Genomic DNA, 25,809 nt, shown 5'->3' on the forward strand with positions numbered 1-25,809 from the left:
AATGCTTGAATTAATTTCGTTCATGTATGTCTGAGTAATGGCTCAAGACATGAAAAAATCATAACACTGGTTTGAAGCACAAAATGGTCACCAATCACCCATACTGGACTGTGTAGGAAAGCAACTTAAAATCCATATATAAATCATAGTGTACTGTCTTTGTGACAACTTTCAATGACATCAGCCAGAACATATGTAAATTTAGAGCTCTTCCAACAAAATGGTTGCCTGGCGGCCATATTGAATCAGATGTCAAAACAAATCACCATGCATAATTATGTCACAATGTGTTGTCCTTATGAAAAGTTCGAAAAAAGTAGCCCAGTCATGTCCAAGAAATGGCATCAGATGGACAGACACAACCCATATGGCTAAAGATAGACGGATGCAACCTAATGGATAAGTCCTCATTCCAGGCTTCATCTGGTGGGGACTTACAAAATGCACTGGACAAACCACTACCTGATAGGCCACGCTGATGACACTATGACTGCAATTTGCTGGAATAAATTTGCAAAATTTGAAAGTCATGACAAATTCACAACTTTTTAAATGCTTTCTTGCTTTCCATTTCTCATTTGTTCTGAAAGTTTCATGATAAAGATGTTGTTAGTACATGGCTTTTTTGTTTTTCCTCAAGCATCAACAGTGAGATAATAATCAAGGTGCTCCTTCGGTCCATACGAGAGATGTGAATTGCAGAAAATATTTACCTTACAATTACACATTTTCTATGATAAAGTGATTTCACTCACATTTCAAATCATGGGATTTTTAACTTCCAAAATACAGCCATCCATTTCATTTTGGTTCTGAAACTGGTATTTGCATGTGTTAACATGCTTCATTGTATAACTACACAGAATTAATAAAGAATACAAAAACTTTATTAAAGTGTCATTTTTCATTGAAAGTTTGGTTTTGCTGTGCATCAAGCACGTGCCACATGGGACAAATTTGTGAAAATATCAGAGTCAAGAGTCAATACCTTGAAATTTGGAAAGAGAAATTCTGGCAATATTTCGTGAAAAGAACAAAACTTTTTGTAAGAAAAGAAAAAAAAACATGCTAACACAAATACTGCCCTGGAAATGATTACACACTGCAACTGGTTTTGAACAAAAATACCTTATGAATATGCAAATTAGCCATATGCAAATTCAGTTTTTGCAATTTGGTGAAAAATCGTAGGTACAAGGCTCAGAAATTAAACCGATCAAGTCTTATTCACGGACTCCACCTGAAAAACAAAACAGGTCTGCAAACCAAAACAAACATTCTTCAAGACTCCACTTGGAAATACTTTTTTCATATCCAAATTTCAATTTACAGAACCTTAAAGGATTTAATGATAACGAATGAGTCCAAGTCAGCCAAATTTGATCGTATTCCAAAACAGTATCAATTTGAATCATCAGTGAAAGTCTGTTGTACAGAGATGTCTATCTGTGCACTCAAAGAGGTTTGGTTCTCTTAAAATATTGTTGCTTTACTTTCATTTTCATTATTCACTCTCGCATGGCAAAAGATTTCCTTGTATATCTTGATCAAAACGAAAGCTACAAGACACATGATATGGCACACCCTACCCTAAATTAGTAGAATGACTAACAAACCACATATGGCTGGAATGAACTTGTGGGCTTTCTTTTGTTATAACATTTATTTGTACTCCAAACTTGGTACACTATCATCCTAGCTGTGATAGTTAGTGTGCTATATAATTGAAAACAAGTGTGCACCTCATTTGAGAACATGAATGAACTGTCCATGCCTTAAGGCATACTTGGGCAACCTTACATCCCAACCAGGTAATGAGCAGCTAGAAGCAAGAACTTACACAAGCATGTTTGTTGCACAAACTTTGTCTTGATCTAGGCATGATAAATCAAAAGGTATATGCATGGGGACTGTCCTTAGAGTTCTTTAGGTACTCAGAGATTGAAACGGTATATTGATTAGGCAGTTATCTGCTGTTGCTAAAGTGAATTCATCAGCTGATCAATTTGTTACATGAAGTGATGTCACTGACCATTACAAAAAGAATGGTTCACTGGTTGAAGTGAGTATTCAAACATTATTACATGGCAAAAGACATGAATGACACTGAACACCCCAGAAACGCTGCCAATTTCAGTTTCCCGGGCCAGGTTTCCTTAATTTTGCAATACATCAGCAACTGTCCCTGGAAAACTTCTCTTTCCACATACAATACTGTTGGAACAGTGGCAATATTCTGCCCTCTGATGCTTTCACACATCTTACATCAATTATTACATTGGACACGTGAATTACCATTATTGAGTAGTTCAAATACAGTAAGATGTTGAAAGTTTTTTATGAGCTTTTACGAAAGTCCACTTGAACAACAACTCTAGCTTTAGAAAAACCTTTGCAAAGCCATAACAAATGGACAAATACACGGCTAATATTCTGAACACCATCCTTTGATTTTTGTATTTCAAAGCTGCTGCAAGGCAAAATGGTAAAGGTGTGGATGCATTTAATTTCACAGGGAAATGGCATTGTTTGTAATCACAGCACTTGTTTACGCTGTCCAAATTGGCTGCATTGATTTCTCTTTGTTAAGCCATCTCATTTAATCTTCATCAATTTTGTTAATTATCGCTTGCACCTGAGCCCCAAGGCAAGCTGTATCAGCAGATCGTGTGGTACTTTGAAACTCTTGCCGCATCGCAGTTCCCCTTTTAAATTTTGCTGCAAGACACCAGTGCCCACTGATACTGGTAACTAATTATGCCAGCTGTATTGGTGTACATCTCTGCTTGTGAAAAACATCCCAATCATTTTATACAAATGTAAACCACCGTCAACCTCAAACACTCAATAATTAACACACATTACTTGATGTGATAGCATGTAGATTTGGTTTTAACTCACTCTTGATTTAATGAATGCCTGCTTGCTCTCTCGTAATATTCTATATTCCTTATTCATTTATGTAAATTGGGCAAATTGGGATGTTTTCCAACCACTCTGGAAAACTGTGTTAACAGAAGGACAGTGGCTTCAGAATCATTCATACACATTGTTTTTACAAAAGGAATAGTTATTGAAGCCTTGCTATGACACAGAAACAAACAACGAATATTTCAACATAGAACCGTTCTGTGTTACAAAATCATTTCTTTTTCATTCATCACAACAACATTTCATGAAAATAGAATCGTGAGAATATTAACACCACAGTTATATCTTCCATGACCGAAAAAAATCACAGGCATATATGTACCCAGAGCCGCAAAGCACTTTAATAAGGAAATACATTTCAGAAATGTCTTTAATATCACTTACCCATTTTCGTGGTCGACCCCTGGGACGTTTAGGACCAGTCGGCTTTTCTTTCTGAAAATTGTCCAATGGAATGGTCACTTTTAACTTTATTTAACCGAAACATGGTAAATCTAAAGCATTTTCTCCTGCAAAAGCCCGTGGAGTTTGTGAATCCCTATGGGTTAAAAACCTTGTTTGAAGCATTTACTTCACCCGTCCCTCTCCAGGCCTAATTCTTCAACTACGGTACTTTTTCCGGGCAATCCTTCGGCATTTCTGGGGCAGCATATCTGTTGTATCGCACTACAATGTGTTATTTCCAAACGGTCGATAAACACTACAGAAAAATCGCGTGCATCTTACTTCGAAATAATTCCATACTCGATCTCATTTTCCTAAATCGTGACCGCACTGGATTCCTCATCATCGGAGCCGAGTTCCCTTGGCCCGGCCCCCTCCCTACTACGGCTACTCTCTCCCCTCAGTAATTTACACATGTAAAATCCGGGTCGGCAGCGAGCGGGGAACTGGGTATACAAAGGCAGTTACAATAGCTGACTCATCAAATTACTCTTACGAGAGGAAAACAAGAATCATATTAAAATTCGGTTGTAAAATAAAGTCAATTCGGTATTATAATAGCGGGAACCCCATCTCCCGATTTGCACAGATTTCAACGTAGATCTGAAGTGTAGGGTTTGGCATCGCTATTTGGAGAAAACGTGACTCTCTTAATCTAAATTACAGTACCGGAGGATAAAAACTACACGCATTTCAGAGGCATTTTTTAATAAAATGGACAAAGCGTGAGTTTTACATTCCCTAAATCAGAAGAACGTTGGCAGTTGTAGATAATTTGAACACTACGAAGTTGGAATTACGATTTCCGAAAAGATTTGCGACTTTGTCGCACGCAGCCTGGGACAATCGCAATGGGAGGAAAGAAAGTACCGGGCCTAGAAAACCACGCAAAGAATTGACAGTGAATAAAAATATAAAATTAAGCATTACATCACATGCTTGGTTATGAATTTCGCAATCTGAGAAGACTACAGCGAGCAAGACTTCGTGTGCAAACCCTCTCCTTCTTCCGACAGAAATGTCAAAATGGAACGTCTTCTCCGAATTCCCAACCGCTTGTCCACTAACAAACTATTATTATTTTAAAATCATTACGCACTTTGGCAATCGCAATTCTCCACTTACATCATTCCAAAGTGTCAATTTTCTTCATATGTGAACAGCGCAACGACAGTGTTGTATTTAAAAGGCAAAAGAAACTGAATGATGGCTGTCACTGCTGGAGCAGTTGAGTGTGAGCCAGTAGTAAAGCCCGCCTAAAGTATGGCGTCTGCAACAAACGGAATGACGATTCATTCCTCTACCAGATCTATGAAGCGACCATATCATCGGAATTACCTGTTTCTTATTCTTATTCTTGCTTCCTAGCGGTCTGCCTCTGGGTCGTTTGACAACTGGTTCATCTGATGGCTGTTAAAAAACGGTACAGAAGTCAGGAGTTAGCGAGGGGTGTTATGCAATAGCCGATCAGCTGGCCAGAGTAGGTTAGAATCTCTCGACTAAACTCGCAAACACGAGCGGTCTGGTAATTATGCTAGAACTCGATAAGTAACTTCAGTAAGTTATGCAGGGACGGTACACACTTTGGTCGGAGGGTTCTTCCTCGGCCGTCCACGACCCTTTTTCGGTGGAGGAGCATCTTGCTGTTCAGTAACTGTCTCTTTCTGATCACTCATCGTGACTGTCACAGGAACAGGCTGGATGCACGTCCGGGCTTTTGGAGACCTACTGCAGCGTACCGGCACAGTCACTTCGATTAGCAGTTACCACCAAGGAAAACTGCGCAGCGCTCCCGGACAGCTTTTGCACGAAATCAATGACTTGAAGTCGATGACGCCCGTCGCGAGTGTCGAAGCAGTCTGCAATAATTTTTTTCTTAGTCGTCTTTGAATTTTGTGCGTAAATGGAGCGAAAATTCCAACAAATACACCGTGGGTGGACAGAACCGTATACTTTCGTAGGGTGTACCAGTACAACACATTCAGTCAGTCTGTCAAAATAAAAACAATGCAAGATACGTACAAAGACTATATTGACATCACGTGATTGATCTGACGGCCCACTTTCTCAATTTCTTGTCTCTGATTGGCTAATTTTGCGCAGAAGTGACATCGACGCCCGCGCATCGATAATACTCCTTACCTCCTGCCTATAAAACCTTTGATTTTAACCGCTGGATAGCAAAAGCCAACATTGATTGTCTTCGCGAGCTTGAACTTCGGCCCTCTGATAGCTTTTACGAAAAAAACTGGGCCTCTTTTTTCATTTTTTCAGCACTAGGCGAACATAGATGTTGCTTCGTGTCTGTCTTCGACTTACCGGATTAATCCCGAAGTCGGAAGTTATCCCGATACATATAAATTACGTCCGACACCATTTATTTTCACGCAAATTAGATCGTTCGTAATGATAGCTCATCAATTTGTCACTGTGACAACTTTCTTCATTGATAAAGCTTTGGACCGCCCATCGGTAACCACGCCTTCGTAACGCCTACAGTAGACATTCTGGCGTCAGAAAAATATGCCGTACGCCACTTTGTTACGTGATCAGAGATTGGATTACACTCAGCACCGGCAACCAAGCGACCAATAAAAATAGTTTTAACAAATTTTTGTATAAATTCTGTCCATAACGCATGTGTGACGCTGTCGAGGGCCCACAAACACAGTGTGCGGTTCCGGTTAGGCATTTTGGTCAAGTACCGTATAATAATACAGAAACGAAGTAGCTGTGCTTGTGAAATTTTTAATTCTGAATACAATCGAATTTCGCGAAAAACATGTTTGTGTCATGATCATGTGAGAGTCACAGGACTCGACAAACGTACTCCTACGCAAACCAGGGAAGCATGGGCCTACTGCATTGAGGACAGATTGCAATACTTTTGAACAAATTAACACCCACTCAATGCGTTCATTTGAGCTACCACACATGCGTTCGACGACAGTCGCCCGTCTCGGTAACGTGTTGGGTAAGGAGATGCAATGTGTATATGTGATGCCGTCGCATTCTTTACATTCCGATCTTTTGTTTACATATGGCGAATCTAATCCATCAGACCACACCGTACACTTGACGGGGATTTGATTTTGGAAGCTGTAACGGTTGCAACTACTGCGACATATATACGCATAAACCGCCGTTCTAAGCGATAAAATGCACTGTGATTAATTTGACGTTTCGTGCATGTGTGTGTGTGCGCGCTGATAGCCAAGCCAAAATAGGTATGATTGCCGAGGATGTACATTTTTCCGATAATAGAGAAACGCGAAATCGATTGACTTGTAAAGTTATATTTGGAAAGTATCCGTCAGTTGCGTAATGGCAGGGAAATTAGATAAAGCGATACCGATTTCCCGGGCACTAGAGTCTCATTTTCCCATACCCAGGCACGATTGAGGCTCTACCTCCCATGCATACGCATACTACAGTCCTTGGTGTAGGGTCGATGGACTTTGCCAATACTATTTCAGGCGCATCGCCAGCTGGCGGGGGCGTTAATTGGCTGTCCCATTGTTTCTGAGCTGGTTCTCGATCTTAGTTGCAAAGATACAAAAATTCGCAGTCACCTTTCGCGGCTTTTCCGTTTTTTACGATTAAAATTGTGACCAATATTTCCAGGAAAACGACAACGAACCATGGATGCTACCTTCTACTGTTACCATCTCACTGTTACTGCCCGTATGTCACAGGCCATGGGTCAGTGCGCTGACTTTGAAGGTGACATAAGTCAGGGACAGGACATCCGGCGCCATGATGACCGTAATCTGGAGAACTTGAACCCGGAAATCTGACCCTTGTTGACCTACTTTCTTCTAACACGGACCCAAGGAGCCCATCTTGCAGTATCAAGATGTAGAACACGATGCTGCGCACATGTATGTGTGTAATGCATGTAGTTCATCACCGCTCATGTTTACGCGCCGACGCGACTTGGACAAAGAAAGAGAAGCCATACAATACTTCAATGCTGTACCTTGTTGCATAATATTTGCAAATATCGGAAAAGCTTTATTTCTAGACGTGAACCCACCACATGTTCTAGGTAAACACAAAGATATTGTTGAGGGATTCCTGTAAAGTCTCTGAAGTCTGACTTTCGAAACATCGAAGTAGTCGAAAAAAAAACAGTCGAGTTTCAGGTCGGCCTTCCTCACACGGAAGACGCTGAGATTACCTCAGTGCTTTCCTATGAAATGGTCACAGTGGAGAAAAAGCCAGACATCAGAGAGGGTGACTCAGTCACTATACCTCCACGTCACGCTTGACACTATTGAAGATGCAACTGATAAAAATAGTCACCCCTTATTATCCCTATCTCCCACTGGTATGATTTAGTCCCCATTATCTCAACTTCCGTTGGTTAAACCGCAAGAATGCAGCAGCTGAAGGCGTATCGTGAAAAGACGAGCGATTGCACCACGTAGTACACAGTGGCACATGCACCTTCTTGATAGTTGCCACTCACAGCACCTGCCCGCCTCAGATTTCCCCCAGTTCTCCCTATCTTTTTTATTTGTGATGGACATATGCAGTGATGGGGAGCGATAGCCCCGTGGTTTCTGTGCCCTCGTAGTCTGCAGGCGCTACACTAGGCTTGTACACGGCCGCTCCACGAATGTACTACTGTAGTATGACCGGTATGATAAGGTATTGCTTTTCCAAAAGCAATAGATCTATCGAGGAAGGTATAAGGGATTGATAACACGATTCTAGCAGCAAAGTCAGCATGCAACAGTACAACATTTTCGGGCGTTTTTTAAAGATTTGACATATTAAAATATGTTTTTTCCCCTAAGTGAACATGTTTGGAACATTTTCCCAGAGAATTCCTTACATTTTTTGTGTCCGATCACATGAATGCAAAAGGGTAGGCCGAAAAAAATAATATAATGCAGGCTCTGCAATGTTTGTCTATAGTCGGCCACCCATCCTAAAGCCCTTATGATTGATACCTAGAAATGTAAAAGCGAATTCTCTAAGATATCGCAATACAACTATCCACTGGAAATCACATACAGGCCATTCTTCAAATCGGAGGCTGGACCATTTAGATCTTGGGGCAAAAGCAATGTGTGTGTTCCGGGTAACCTGATCTGTCCTTTTTAAAACCCTCGATCATAATCCTTTTTTTTTTTTTTTTGCATTTTTATAGATAAACGATAATCTTGCCATATTTTGCCACTTGTTCACTGCTCGCACCCCATTGAAAATGAAAAACAGGTTCTCTACCGACCTACTCTTCGTTCTGAAGGCATGTTAAATACAGGTAATGACTTTTGGTCAGACATGCATTTTTCGCGCGCGCGTTTAATAATTTACGGGTGATCGAGCCACTAAATTTTTTACCAACAATTTACGTTATTTTTCTCTGACAGTAAGACTTATATGTGAGGATGAGATTAAGACAAAAATCAACATGTCACCAGATTAATTTGCCAGCTAGAAGGATTTGAAATACACCCACTTTATCCCATTCGAATGACAGAAATTATGAATCTCCCGTAAGCATTGCCCAACCCGATACATTTACTTTCAGTTCCTTTCTTGAAATACTGCACTTGTTTTATTTGCATGTGAACCACATTGAATAATAAATGAAACAAAGTTTTAGCTATTGTTCCGATGAAAATGTGCATAAGAATTTACATTATCACTTCTCACGCCTTCCAAAACACCAGTTAAAGCTGTTGCAAACTTAAAAGTAATGACCACGCCTTATCCATACTGTGTAGAATTATTAGATTTCCAATCCAGCGACTTTGTTTATTTTCACATAAATTATTGTTCAGATATTGCACATTATAAGCATCAAATAAAAAATGGGGTCACCAGCCTATTTACAATGCTACTTCGCTTACCATCACCTCCTCCTTATATGTGAAATGGGAAAAAATCACAATTTGATGAGAAATATATCCTTTTCATATTATTTTGTTGGGATTTTTAAATACTTTGTAAATATATCGACATTCAAACATTTAAAACTTATAACTCGAAGATAATAAAATGATCATTCAATCATCACTAACAATGTCCGCTTTCATGCTAAAAGCTCTGACAATAAGCTATATGAAGATAGGTTTCCATCAAAACCACGGTGTATTTTTTTACAGTGAGCACGGTCCCTTACAGTGGACGCGCGCGTTTTAGAGTGCGCGTTTTATTGTTTACAGCTATGACATAGCAAGTGACTCGATCACCCTCAACTTATTTTTTTCCGAATCGGATTTACATTTACATAGCAGGAACATGATCCCTCCCCTTAAAAATTACTGTTTTAAGGTCAACTTTCAAATGAATTTTTTGAAAATCAATCAGCAAAAATAAGCAATCCTTCCTCAGTTTTTCCACTTTTGAACATTTTAGAATACGCCTCGGGGACAGATATGCGGACTCAAACTTTTACAATATTCTTTAGCTTATCACTTTTAATTTGGGGCTTATTTTTTTGCTTGTGGCGTACATAAAGTTTTCATCGGCTTAGTTTTGTGAAAACGGAGAATTTTGTTTTTGAGATGACACAGGGATGGGCAGCCATTTTGATTTTCTAACATTGGGTAATTTGTTGCTCTAGTACCAAAATTTACACGGCTACCCCTGATTTTCATACTTGTTATTGAAAGAGAGTGGGAGAAAGTTACTTGAGGAAACGTTTGAGCTTATTCCAAGTATTTTATTTTCGAGGCGCGAACTGCCTTAAGATGATAGACCGAGCGATTTCAAACAGTTCCACCTCTGGTAGAATTATCGGCCCACAGTGTTCATTTTATAGACCGCCTGGACTTCTTGCCTGTGTTTTTATCAGAAAAAGTGTGAGCCAACTTCGTCCCTGTGTAAATAGTAGATCAAGTATAGTCTTCACAGCCCTATACCGTCGCGGTGTCATTGTTTGTCGCCGGGAAAAGCGTATGTATACATGTACATGACAGGTCAATGCCACGTGCACGTGGCATATACTTTTTCCACGTATGCATTTAAGGGATAGACAACGGAATCTTATGGAGGGCGGTCAAAATATTGGAAAATTTGCAGAACAATTATTGTTGGGAAAAGTGCAACCGTGCGCTTTTGCAAAATTATTCACTTGATTGGAACTCGGAAAAGGAGTGGAATCTTCGTGGAGGTATGCAGACACTACCAGTTCTGGAAAAAAGTCAAATCGTGAAACGCGAAGTGAAATTGAGTACCTTGTACTGACGATCCGTCCCAAGATCCATAGATCTATACCCTAGAGAATGTTACGATACAGCAGATTCCAGAAATTCGCACCTGCAACTTTCATTAGACATGACAGCGATTGTCATGGCAGCAGTGTTTGCGTCAATTTATCTTTTGAGTCTCCCCTCCCAATCTGAGGATGTTCTTACCTCCGTGATGATCGCACGAGGATATAAGACCTATGTGTGAATAGATGTAGCTGCATCGAAACTGTGCTGTCGCCAGAAGGGCATGATTTAAATTTGTAAAATCCGTAGCCTAATTTAAACTAAACGGTGACGTCATATTTTATCATATGCATTCAAAAAGGATTGTGCCATTTTGTTTTCATTTTATGTCGACCGCATTAGTAACAGCAACAAATTCAAAATCTTCATCATCATCGACATTATCATAATCATCATCATCACCACCACCACCATCAACAACAACAATAACAACAAACATAGCTCGTGGTATTTTTTTATCTTTCTGGTATTGCGCTGTTTTGTAAAACATACTTGGAGCCCACACATTGGAAAGTTCAATGCGGAACAGCAATTCGGGTTAATCGTAAGTTTGGAAGTCAACTACATAACGGCTTGAAGACAAAAATATGGTAGTCAAAATATGGTGTGATGGATCGGATATAATATTTTTGGTTTCATTGATTCGATGAAGTCCAAATTATGATGGTAAATCCATGGAAAGTGAAAGTATTCGAATCTCGCCCCTTTAATTGACTGGTTAGTTGCTCTGTAGGGGCTGTGAACGATATCGAAACTGCGATGGTGTTGCGTATGTGAGCAGGTCGGTTTGAGTGGAAAGGGACAAAGGAGACCTCGCAGGCATGCGTGCCATTGTGTGGATGGGTTGATGGAGGAATGCATGGATGGATTGGAGGATGGATGGTGGGATGTGTAAATACCGATAGTTACTTGATCTTGAGTTCGATACGGCAGACGAATCTGTTTCCAAACTTCGTTTGTACTGATACTGCATTTGCAAAGTGGGCTTAGTTTAACAGGGTAACTGTTACAGTTGCATCATCTGTACGTCCGGAGACAGGGTCGTTGGGCGTAAGTGCACGCATATGATCGGTCGATCTCGTACAATTTTGACATCTATGCCCTTGATGACCAACCTCAATAACATTTGCCCTATGGCACGGTGATGGAAATTTTGTATTTAGTACGCCCTAGTACATGAGTGGGAGTGAGGCGGAAATGAAATTTTTAAAAAATCACAGCAGTTTGGAGCGAATATTTGAATGCAAAGTATTGGCAACGATACGATAAACCAAAGTTCGTTACCGTACCAATAGACCCTAAGGTTTATAACGTACCTCATCATTGTCCGTTGGTCTGACCAATCATGCCACGGCCGGATCTGAAAGCCAGTCTGTACACATGTATTTTTGGCTATCGGGTACTGCAACTGTTATAGGTCAGACAATTACCGAAATCTGGCAGTTGTCTGAGTTCCTGTGAGCGTGGTTTGCATAAGGATGGATGGAACATGTCCCCGTTCGCAGTTCGGTTGCTCGCATGCCACGACGACGCCGTCGACGGTGAAATACGAATAGCGAACAAAAGAGGATTAGATCATTAAATTTGCCATCCTGATATTTCTGAGGTATAAATGCAGACTTCTGGCCTTACTGTTGGCATGGGCGGGGTTCGAGTCGGATGAAGTTGGTCCTGGGACAATATCTTTACGGAACTTGCCACAACTCACGTTTTCATACTTACGAAGTGACGAATTTGGCGCACCTACACAACTTTGTGGGAATGAATCAACTGAATATATAGAATTTGTGAAATAAATATTCCCATTTCGCAATAGCAAATAAAAGTTCACCTATCACCATAGCGTCGACCAGACACAGTATACTTTCGGTGCAGAGAAGTTGACGATAATTTACTTTCCATATACGACTTTACAAGTTTAAAACAGACAAATCTGTGTTTCCAAACTTCGTTGTAATACTGCATTTGCAAGGTGAACTTAGTTTAACAGGGTAACTGTTGCATCATCAGTAAGTTCCAAAGCAGGGTCGTTGGCCGTAAGTGCACGCATATGATTGATCGATCTGAAATCTTGATTACTCTGTGCTCTTGATGACCAACCTCAATAAAATTTGCCCTCTGACACGGTGATGGAGATTTTGTACTTAGTACGCCCTAGTACATGAGTAGTTCGGCGGAAATTTAATTTTTAAAAAATCACAGCAGTTTGACCGAATATTTGCATGTAAAGTATTGGCAACGATAAGATAAACCAAAATTCGTTACCATACCAATAGACCCTAAGGTTTATAATGTACCTCACTCATCATTGTCCGTTGATCTGACCAATCATGCCATGACCGAATCTGAAAGCCAGTCTGTACACATGTATTTTTCGCGATCGGGTACTGTGAAACTGTTATACGTCAGACAATTATCAAAACTTGGCAGCTGTCCGAGTTCCTGTGAGCGTGGTTTGCATGAGGATGGGTGGAACTTGTCCCCGTTCGCAGTTCGGTCGCTCGCATGCTTCGACGGTGAAATATGAATAGCCAACACAAGGGGTTTCGGTCATTATATTTGCCACTCTGATATTCCTGAGTCAAATGCAAACTTCTGGCCTTACTGTGACGGGGCATTGGCGGGGTCCGAGCCCGATGAAGTTGATCCTGGGACAATATTTCTCCGGAGCTTGCCACAACTTACGTTTTCATACGTACGAAGTGACGAATTTGGCGCACCTATACAACTCTGTGGAAATACAAATCGACTGTATATAGAACTTGTGAAACGAACATCCAAACTGTAAAAACGCTTGACACATTCTATGTAAACGGAACTTTGGAAGTGTGCGCAATCTTTGAATACAGTTGCCATCCGAAGTCTCTATATTTATCTTGTTAGGAGTATCATGAAGTGTTGTACGGCAGTGTGGTCTCCACAACACAAATCTTATATTGACAAAATCGAACGGGTTCAAGAGAAACTTACGAGATTTATTTAAGGACTAGAGTATAATAGTGACAATTACTGTAATCTATGTCAACTTGTTATTTTAATATTTTGCCACTCTACTTACGATGTCAAATTTTAGAACTTTGCTTTGTTCACAAGTGAGACAATTTTTTGGTTGATTGTCCAGATAATACCAGCGAGCTTCATTTTTACGTCCCTCAGAGGCGTCTAATGACTTATTCAGAATACTCAATCAGCGAGTAAATCTCAGAAAGTATTCATTTTATCTCGGGCAATGAATACTATATCGTTTTGATGTTGATCTGTTTTCTAGTTTTTATGCTTTTAAAACCAAAGTGTCTACCGTTCTTTTACATGTATCACTTGCTGACATGCCTTTAGTGAATGTATTTAATGTTTGTCGGTCTTTTTTTTAATTGCTGTTATTTTTTTGTTCTGTCCTGTCCTCAATCTTGCTTTGTTATGTACATGTACATTACTATATTGACTGAATCCAGTTATTGGGCTTCGCCTATTGGGTGTCAGTATAAATAAATGGATAGATAAATAAATAAATAAATAAATAAATCATCTTTTTTACAGTAAGTGCTAATGCTTGTTAGGGTGCTGCCACATGTATGATGTGGTTAGCGACAAATGCGGGAAACTGGACACTTTAAAAGACGCCGTGGTTCAACTCTGGGAGCCGCGCCGTAGCATGTGCCGGTCCGTTGGTGGTGTGTCTGGGACCGTACATGGAGTGGTGGGGCCGAAGATCGCACTTGTCACTGTTCTTCTCCCGATGGAAAAATATATTATCACAAAGGTACAATTGGAAAAGCATACTTCGTAAGGATACTTTCCCCTTGGCGTTCAGAATTGAAACATAGATTGCCAAATAAACACCACGATAAATCTAGCATCTCATCGATGGAGTGGTATTCGCAGAGAAGTCCAAACGCCGGACTTGATTCATATATTTGTGAATCATATCCTCTAAACGAGAAAAATCACGTGAAATTACGAGTTTTTATATGGATGCCATATTTGAGTATTTGTTTCTCGATCTTGTACGCAGAATTTTGTGTCTGATTACACCTCAGACAACTGCTACTGTCTGAGGGTACACAACTCACCATGAGCATCCACAAATACAGTAACGAATCGCATTATACAAGTATATCCTTCTCGTGTTGCGACTCTGCTACCGTGGCGTAAACAGGTGCAAAATTCGGAACTTTTCCAGTGTGGACGTTTTCGTCGCATGCCTTCCCATCTGCGGAAGTCTCCGTTAGAATGTTACTATTCTTAAATTAATGCAAAATCTTGAAACTGAGAAGCCTCTCGATCGTCGAGGAAGATTGCCTCTCGAATACACTACCATTCAACATTCGTGTTGGGTTGGAGGATATGAACGTAGACGGTTACAGCCCATTTCTCACGACAAAGCATAAAATTGTTCAAAATCAACATGTTATTCATGCCAATGGACTCTATTAATGCCAAATGACGGGTTAAAATATAATGATACCCAATCTGAACCTTCATCACTATGAATTTACGACTTGCAGCTTTTCATATGATGTCGAGGACCTGGGCCCAGTAAGTTACCAACTGCGTTCAGAAAGTTGTCTATGTCAGAATTATTTGTTTTTGAAAAACACATATATAGCTTCTTACAAAATGCCTCCTTGAAAAGTTTCTCATATTCATCTATGTTCACTCATTATTTAGTCATTTTTTACGTACCCACCATCAGTACAAAATGGTGTAATACTGACAAATTAAAAGAAGTAATAAAAAAACGAATAGATTTCCTCAACAGAAGAGAAATCTATAACAAAGGACAACTGCAGTTCAGTATTACTTACATGTAATATATGTCAAAAAATCGCTTACAGTGGTCAAGTACTTAGCCGTCTTTTCTAAGAAAAATTCACATTTTTTGTTTCATCAACTGCATGTTTTCATCTTACTAAAGTATCCAGCACTCCCTGAAGCATGCTGAAACAGTCAGTCTTTAGTCTATGTCACCACCTATGTACAGAGTGAATCATTTCAAGTTGAAAGAAAACTGAGATTGCGACTGCAAATTTGTTTTTGACACAATACTATGTATATTGTATACCTCCAATCCTCCGGTTGAAATAGATCCTTCATCCCAATGCAAGGGTGTAACAGGAATAGACTATCATTACAATAATCCGTGAAATCAATTCTTATGTTTGATATGCAAGCTACCAGGTTCAATTTTTGTATAGGTTGATGATTTCAAATTTAGTGACATAATTTGAATTTCAAAGATCCAAAAATTGCATCTCTCAGGGCTAACTTTGAGAGTCACATTATTACAGAATAACCCTGCCCAGGCTAAGTTTTTCAAAATCAAGCTTGTTTCTTATATTTTTCTGAAATATAAACCCAATCCCATCCACACTTAAGCTTACTGCAAGTATTAGCAATACATGTATTAGCTATTTTATCTGCCTGCCATTCCTTGCTATCCTATACCACATTTTGTTCAAGAACACACATCCTTTGTCAGAACAGTTGTCCTCTTTCAAAAATATATTCCATGATTTCACAATATGTGAATCTAATTGTTACCGATGGCATTGAAAAAAAGGAAAACATTAAGAGATGTAAATGCTAAGAATAAATACACACTGCTTGCATACAAAGAGGTTGTAAGCACTATACCTTGACATACAATATCAGTATCATACGTCCAGAGTGAATTGAAAAATCTTCATGTGTTGCTGCTGGATGATGTGATATGCAATATATTCTGGCTTTTTCATTGAGAACCTAGCCCTTTTTTGCATGAATACTAAGCGAGATAACAGAATTGTTTACCAAAATCTTTCCTTTTAAAAGGTCAACTGTTAGTCATCTTGCAGTGGGCAGCAACAACTCACGCTTCAAAGCATTGTATAAGGCTTCCGGTGTTGCGAGATAGTAGAAAAATTAATAATACACTGAAAACATATGGATATGGTATGACTGAAGCAGACTGTGGAGCCTACGGTGTTGTGGAACAGAACTATCTAGCGGTTAATTTTTCCTGCTAATACTCTCTCAACTTCCATTTATGATTCAGGCTGTTCCAATTTTGTTGACACTTTTTCCACACCATGCCATACAAGTAATAGACTGTCAGAAGCCATATCAGTTGCCAATACCCATACTTTGCAAGGGTTGAAAGACAGGTGAACATAGTCTTGACTTGCTATTGACAGGGTTCATACACAGGTAAAGCAAATGTAGGTTAACCAAGTTATGATTGAAACAAGTCCCTGCAGCAGTAAGGTATTCAATGTGTAATCTTTACAAATATGAGAAAAATGACAGACAACCTCACAAAATTTTACAAGTTGATATATTAGTGCATGGTGTCTCCAAACCGTGATTAGTGTTTGCCTGTTATACGACGTACAGGACATAATGTTTACATACAACTGAATTTATAGTCTCATAGTTTCTTGGAATTACTCAATCAACATATACTTCATCATTTGTGTTGAATAGTAATTATGCATGTGCGATGAGCAATTTCCGCTGACACGCTACCTGGGTTGGGTGCAGTTCACTGAAACATAAAACTGGTAGATAAACCACAGCAATTTTGGATGACTAATGCTTTGGTGAAAATCATGTGCCTTGATTTTGTCCAAGTCAAACGACGATATTGAGGAGGTAACCATGGTATCGAACTCCAACCCAACCCTTTTATAAACTGAACACAAGTCAGTGACCAGTTAAGTTCCTTCCTGTCGGTTTTGTCAACGAAAAGGTGAAAGAGTCCTTAATTCAGAATAGGTCTTGCATGACTGTGGCCCTTTGCAATTAACCACGGTGTCAGCGTACATTATATGACAGTGCAAAGTCTTTAGCATATGATACTCTGTGTAACCCTCTCCACTCCCTCCTCTGTAACTGTTACCTGGCCATAGGGCTGATAGGGGTGACCGGAACCAGAGTTCAGAAAACTGACAAGCTACCTGACTCTTCATGAAACGACCTTTAACCTTCACAGCAATTCAGGGTGACTGAACTTTTGCATTGATAGACAGCTGATGGCTATAGAAAAGTATCTGGACACATGGGAAAAACTCTTCTCACTTGATTTTGATTTTTGCTCTACACATTTCAAATATCCAGCAGTTTCACATACTGATCAATGCAAACACTTCAGTTTGATTTTAATTCACTTTTGAAGTCGGTGAAAAAGGCTCTGCCTTGAAATGGAGGGTAAATATTTTCAGATATTTGAAATAAGATAGTGTCAGTAATTTTAAAGACGTGCATGAGGCATAGGAAAAACAGAAACTGTTTACAATCAACGAGCAGACCCACATATTGCTACTATTGAGATGCCACTCCATTTACATTCAGTAGTACTAAGTGTATGTGCTGGAATATAAGGTAGACTGATCTTGCAACTCAGTGGCTAAGTTTCTTCTGGCTGGTTTGACAGCATCTCCCAGTATCTTTTGCTGTACAACACCCTTCCTTTCATAGAAATTGGATACATCACAACAATAGATCCATCAGCAATGATTCAATACATCATAACAATAGATCCATCAACAATAATAGAGAATGTAACATCTTTATATTCTTTATGTATAAAGACATGTAAGAACCATTATGTTTGCTGACTTAAACATTTCTCTTTACGTCACTTTAAAGCACCAGTAATGCTAACTTTTGATGATAATTTCACCATAATTATTTTGAATGTGAACCATAATTCCTTGTTCTTCTCCCCAAAGAATGTTGATATACACAGTATCCAGCTTGTCAACTCAGCCCCCATGGTTGTAAACTGCATTGTTATTGTTGAAAACTGACTTCTGGTCCAGACTAGAATTCAAATGTAAACAATAACCATTCATTTTACACATATAGACGCTAAGTTGACAAGCTAAATAGTGGGTGTTTCAACATTCTTTGGGGAGTAGAATAAGAAGTTGCAATTGATTTATAAAATAAAAATAATGAAAAATCACTGAAAGTTAGCATAACTGGGGTTTAATGTTTTCTTTACTTTGTACCCATATGTATCATACATAATTTTTCTTGTGTCAAATACAGCTTATTTAAGTCAGTGCCATGTTTATTTACCTTTAATGGGTACGGCACACTCAAACACACCTAGTTTTAGCTTGTATTACCATCAAACTACTCGGATTTATGCTTTGAGGAAACTATACACCTAAGATTGTCAAAGATGTCTGCATGGGCAACAATTAAATGCAATTTGTGTACAGTTATGTTTAAAATCAAATGATCTTTTGTACAATTTTTGTTTTATCAGGAACTTTTCACGTTCACATTTATATTACAAGAACTAAAAGCTCAGTATCAAGATGTCAGGAACACATGAGCTCTTCTAAATTTTGTTCGGCATTGGTTCATTGATTGATTGAAATTTGAATTTACATGTGATAAATTCCCTAGGACCAAATAGAAACTCAATATCATAGCCATCTGGCCTAATATTTTCAATGAGTAAGATTTTTTGACAAATAACAGCAAAATATATTTTGACCATTTACAAGATCTATCATACTACTAGCTGATTTAATACCTACCGGGATACACAAGCTTGGAGTTTGCAAAGGTAGTAGGAATCAAATAATTTGGTTTCAGGTCTTCTCAACTTTTCTAAACTTTATCTAATTTTCTTGGATTTACCCTGCATGTACAACTTCCTGTTCCTGGCTCATTTCAAACTTGTCTACTTTGTGCCTAGATGGCTCCAAGTGATCGAGGATTCAAATCTGGCAAAGACAAAATATCCACATGCTGAATTTATACAGTGTTCATGAAAATACAATACAATAATGAAAAAATAAATTACCAGTTGAGGAAAAATTTGTGTGTAATGCTTATGTGTGAGCAGACACAAATCACACTTGAGTCAGTATGTTATATTAAAACCTCTTTTAATGAAAGATACATAATAAGTGACAATGGCATTACAAGGTCATACAGAGACAGAGTCAAGCTCAAACCAAGTCTCTCTTTGACAACTTTTCCTGTATACTGTGGTCACTGGAGTAAACTGAATCAAATTTGAAATGTGACTTGAGATATCGTGTGTATGGAAATCAGTACTATCATAACTAGGAATCTCTGTGTGACTTTGGAGTTTTTGCAGTCACAATGGAGAGAGTTACATCCTTTTAAGATTACTTTCTTTTCCCATGAACTGAACAAGCCTGCCACATGTACTTTGTCTGGCAGGAACTAACAACAATCACGGTTGAACAAATTATCATATTGAAGAGGTTAAATTCTCCAGTTATGTAAATGAGTTGCAATTTCTGTCTAACAGAGATCTTGCTGAAGTCCTTGGCTGTGCTTGTCATTGTTTCAGACAATGGCCTGTTGTAGTAAATGACATATGTTTATGATTCACCCTTCTTTACACAATACCATAAGAAATGCATTCTTTACACTAAGTGCTAGATAAAACAAATTCACTTACATTGAGTGGTGTTCGCTATAAATACTTTGTGTCAACGGAGAAGGTTACAAAAAATGTAAAAGTATCCACAGATAAATTGGTTAATAAAAGTAAAATATACATATAGTTGCAATATATTAATATTTCTAGACTATTAAGTAGATAAATAAGAGAATACCACAATAATAGCACTTGGGTGGGAAAATACATTATAGGCCTACCACTAGTATCAAAATAGAAAATTTTCATGAAGCTCAAAGCTTCCATTTCCTGACACTTGACTAAAATTGCATGTAATGCAAGAAAGATACTCCAGTGTTACAACATTTGGAACATCCAACATTGTGATCAGTGCATAAGAACAGTGTGAATCGGTATACAAATTCAGTCGTTATTTTCCCTATAATTCTTCTGGGAAGCCCATACTCTGTGATACCATATGTTATTCTCAGGAATAAATATCAATTATTAATAAGCCTCTGAGTATGATGATCAACCAGAGTCCATTTTAACTGTATATAGTCTATCTGTTACCTATAAAATGTATCAGTTGATGTATATCCCATCAATCTCACATAATCAGGTATGACATAAATGTGAAAATTATCTTCTCATCACCAGTGAATAATGAATTATTTGCTTTGGCCAGTGACAGCTGAGATGAGCAACTCAGTGCATATTCAATGATCTACAGTGCATGTCCCAGGGCTATGGAAAGATCACTGGTCAATGCAATATACTTGGTAGTCCCAAATCTTGGATTAATGGATTTGCTAAACCTTTTTGATGGGCAAGCAAGTTTCATGTCATCCAGGGTAAATTTACTAATTTTATCTAACATCATGACACTGTAACTCACCACTAAACTTTTCAACTTAATATTGGATATCTTTTCACAACTCTTTTTCTTGGCATAAACTACAGTTTTTGACACCATGTTGAATGCCAAGTATTCAATTTATCCTATAACATTTTGTAATGTTTGCTGGTGGCTTGTACATTTTGGACCAGACTTCACTTCAAAAATGCATAGATTACAATAGTATTCCTGGGACCCCCAAATATCATTCACACACTTGGCAATTGACTACACTTCAGCAAATGCAACTTTGGCTCAGAAATGTTAAGATAATATTGCCAAAGGTTCTAACAGAACAACTTCATAAAGTATATGTTTTAAAGTGACTAGGGACATTGACAGTGATTTGAGTGGTTTATACTACATGTATTGCCTGAGGAAATTGCATGGCATTCATGTCAAGCAGGTTATTATGCCTGGATGCATGTGAAGAAATAAAACGTGTTAAAATGCCCTACTGCCTGAAAAAGGGAGAAAAAGACTATGGAGTGATAGCATAGTTTGGCAATTACTGTCCGAGTAATCTGCATTCGTATATTGGTACATCTACCTACAAATCTTTAGGTCTTAGGTTCAATGAGGCACTGGCATCAAAGTAGGCCGAACATGAAATATACGCCCATCATCGGACATATGTGGTAGAAAACACATACCCCCTAGTAAATAGTCAACAAATGTCTAATATTTTGACTGAAACACCACTCGTTGGAATTGATAAATGATGCCAACTCTGTGGAAAGACAGTGAGTGACTGGCATCCTTGTGAAAAATGACATGACATTTGAAATGTTTCAATCAACCAGTCCTGCTGGAGGTGAAACAAAGTTCATCGATAAATCTTTGCGATAAATAATGACCGGCAAAATGAAGGATATTAAAGATAAAACATAAGTCGGAGTGTGTGTTGGTATTTGAAATATCCAGAACAGACCTTGAGGAGCGACATTGCTGACCTCTACTTCACCTGAGGTGTACCCCTGTGATCCTGGATCTGTCATGATGTAGATGATGCTTGCGAGGCCTCTAAAACTGCCTTTAACAGGTGTCTTTCTCTGTCATACACCCATACTACAGTGATCTCTTACAGGTCTTTTGGGATGGTTGAGGGGTGACCACTGCAGCGAAAGTGTCTCTCTCAATTTCCATGGACTTGTATTCTACAAAGGTCAAATTTCTTAACTTGTGTAGTTCTTATTTGCAAATACATGTGCCTCGAACATGTTAAGGTAGTATGTGCCTCGAAAATGAAGACTTAAACTTTGCTCAATACCCAATCAAAAATAAAATCAGGGGTCACAATGCAAAATTTGGTACAAGAGATATAAATTATCTAAGATTTTCCGATATTTGAAATTCACTGGCCACCATCCCTGGAGGAAAATAAAATTTCCACTTTCAGAAAAGTAAGATAGTGAACTTTTCTTACACCAAGAGCTTTAAAATGAGCCCCCAAAAGTCGCAGATCAGAAAAGAATTGATAAAATCTGAAGCCTGAATATCTGTCCTCAAGACACGTTCTACCTTAAACTGCAGCCAGCAAATCCCACAATACAATCCTGTGGTTGTTTGTTTGCACAAAGTCTAATACAGTTTCTCCACAAAAATTGGAAATTCTGAACGTTTCCCTTTCCTTCCCTTTTTGACAGAAGTTCCCTGTTCATGTTATCTTGGTAATTTCAAAGGATACTGACTAGGTCACTTTCTCTCATAAAGCACATCAAGTTATTTCAAATTTCTTGTAAATCTCACTTTGACCACTCCCTTATTGTATCTGTGGGTGGTAGGTACGGCTAACCTTTTCATGAAGTCCTTGAAAAAAGTGACAAGCCTCTCAGCTGCTTAGTACAATTATTGAACCCCACTTTTTACAATCAAATCAGTGAATACAACCTCTTGACACAAGCACTTTTCTGAAACCTAAATAAATCCTGAAAAAATAACAGGAAAATTGGCTAAACAAGTCATCGTTGATGACACAGTCCCCACTTGTTAATGGGTACTTTGATCACATGTCCTCAGAGAGGATAGAGACGTCTGTGATAAAAATACTTTGATACAGATAGCGCTCAATGGCCAAGAATGACCTACATACAAGAAAGACCTACATATGTATGACATAGGTAAATGTCCTTGTACCAACTTTGAATAAAATCGGTTGAGATATGCCTGAGTATTATGGCTCTGTACATGAAAAAACTGTAACAAAATGGCCGCACGGCAGCCATATTGGATCGTATCACATAACAAATTGACATGCATATGTATGACAGTAGTCAATCTCCTTGTACCAACTTTGAATAAATTCGCTTGATACATGTCTGAGTATTATGGCTCTGTACATGAAAACATCGTAATAAAATGGCTGCCTAGCGGCCATATTTGATCGTATCACAAAACAAATAGACGTACATATGTATGACATAGGTCGATGTCCTTGTACCAGCTTGGAATAAAATCGGTTGAGATATGCCTGAGTTTTGGCTCTATACATGAAAAAATTGTAATAAAATGGCCGCCTGGCAGCCATATTGGATCGTATCACAAAACAAATCGACATGCATATCTATGACATTGGTCAATGTCCTTGTACCAACTTTGAATAAAATTGGTTGAAACATGTCTGAGTTATGGCTCTGTACATGAAAAAATTGTAATAAAATGGCCGCCTGGCGGCCATACTGGATCGTATCACAAAACAAATAGACTTGCATATCTATGACATTGGTCAATGTCCTTGTACCAACTTTGAATAAAATTGGTTGAAACATGTCTGAGTTATGGCTCTGTACATGAAAAAATTGTAATAAAATGGCCGCCTGGCGGCCATATTGGATCGTATCACAAAACAAATCGACATGCATATCTATGACACTGATCAATGTCCTTGTACCAACTTTGAATAAAATCTGTTGAAACATGTCTGAGTTATGGCTCTGTACATGAAAATATCATAATAAAATGGCCGCCTGGCGGCCATATTGGATCGTATCACAAAACAAATCGACGTGCATCTGTATGACATATGAAGTAATCCTTGTACCAAGTTTGAATGAAATCGCTCCTTGCATCTCTGAGATATCTGCGTGAACGGACGGACGCACGGACGGACGCACACACGCACGCACGCACGCACGCACGGACGCACGCACGGACATGACCAAACCTATAAGTCCCCCCGGACGGTGTCCGTGGGGACTAAAAAAGGCACTTTGTCCTTGATGAACTAGAATTGCTCAGAGAACCAGTGTATACTGTACTTGTTTCCATGGAATGCATGGTATTTGTATGTTACATACCTGTGGCTAAGGTTAAAGACATGGTAGGCAGTGTACAAATTTACATAGCAATAGAAAATCACCGCTTTTGACAAAAAATGGCAATAAACTCAAACTGTCATCTTTACAGTAGCTATAGCTTCCAGGCTCTTCAAACTGTGCATCAGACAGCAACAGAATGGCTCAGGTTACAAAATTTGAAGAGGCAGGAAAGAGGAAAACATACTGAAGATTAAATGTTCTGTCACTTAATTGTTACACAAGTAATATCTAAGTTGAGTTGGTCAATGTAGCTTTTGTGGTTTATAACACAGAAATTGCATTCTGATATGTACGTGAAGGACAAAAGGTACATACATTTCAATAAATGTTGTATGATATACAGTTTCAGGAATTCACACATCACAATGGAAGGTGGAGGATGATGGAGGAGGCATTAAACAGCTGCACAATTCGTGGGACAAGAACAGAATTTGTAAAATGACATTCCAGTAAAAATACTTCTCCTAAAAATATCAGTGTATCATAGGTTTCTATTGTGTTACGATAACATGCATAATCTTCATCAAAATACTAAATATGAAATCCACTCTGCAGCACAGGCATTGCACATGGACCACTATTTTCATTTGATATATTAAAGGGCAGTTTCAATTACAAAAAAATATTCATAGTTTCCTGTTAATAACATATCTCAATCTGAGTTTGACAAATACATATAAAAACATTACTGTGATATGCTTCATACACTGAGTTACACGCTTGGGACAGACAATTTGTATCACAAACATTTCACTGTAGATGGATTTCATAGCTCTGACTTGGGATCAGATTTCTTGTCACGATGGAAGTTCATCGCCACTGAGTTGATGCAGTAACGTTTGCCTGTTGGTTTTGGCCCATCATCAAATAGATGACCAAGATGAGCACCACACTGAAAAAATGACCATGTGATTATGTCAATTTTGAGTCCACAATCAATAACATAAGCAAGGCTGTCAGTCAGTTATCTATAATCCTTTGAACTTTTCATAATCTCTCATCTCTAGTTTTATGTGTGAGTACTCATAAACATTCAAAAATGTGGAATTTTTGTTAAAAGATTTGGTATACCAATCAGTATGAAACTACACTTCATGGAAAGTTACTTTTGTAACTTCGTACTGTAAGAAAAATGTTTACAGAACAGTTAATCTCCTTGCATCCGAGAATTGCCATGTATCTGGCAATACATATGGAAAATTACCAAAGTGTTAATATAAATCATTCCTGTTTCCCCTCCTATTCCATTCTTGGAAGTCATTTTTGAAACCTACAATACGAGAAAATTGGTCATGACTTCCTTACGGCAGCAAAAGTTTGCTCCAAAAGTCTATTTAACTAACAATAATTAATAAATAAATACAAATGAAAGTCTTTGTTTCTGAAATGTTTCCATATGAATACAACATTTCTTTGACATGCAACCACATTTAATTAAATACAGGATGTGGCCAAACTTATATACATCAAGCTCTTGTTACCATGAAAAGGTAGCTGTTACTGGTAACTTTTTTAATTTCAAATCCTAAACTACAACTAACTATTACATGTAGATGACGTGGTATTAATGACATGATGTTTATACAAGATACAGGGACTTTCACTTGGTTGAAAGTA

General features: G+C 38.5%; 1 protein-coding gene across 2 annotated transcripts in view; it reads right to left on the reverse strand.

The window, feature by feature from the left end:
- LOC139134961 (peptide methionine sulfoxide reductase MsrB-like) overlaps positions 1-25,809 on the reverse strand; it is a 69,624-nt gene that overhangs the window by 25,236 nt on the left and 18,579 nt on the right. The window contains exons 6-7 of one of the 2 annotated variants that reach the window (XM_070702078.1): positions 4,714-4,785; positions 3,316-3,366 (exon numbers count right to left, since the gene is read on the reverse strand). In XM_070702078.1, coding sequence (XP_070558179.1) covers positions 3,316-3,366; positions 4,714-4,785 — 123 coding nt within the window. Of the gene's footprint in view, positions 1-3,315; positions 3,367-4,713; positions 4,786-19,475; positions 25,085-25,809 lie in introns of those variants that run through there. The other variant, XM_070702079.1, reaches the window with a different exon arrangement.

Source organism: Ptychodera flava, chromosome 6, assembly GCF_041260155.1.
Source record: "Ptychodera flava strain L36383 chromosome 6, AS_Pfla_20210202, whole genome shotgun sequence".
Lineage (NCBI taxonomy): Eukaryota > Metazoa > Hemichordata > Enteropneusta > Ptychoderidae > Ptychodera > Ptychodera flava.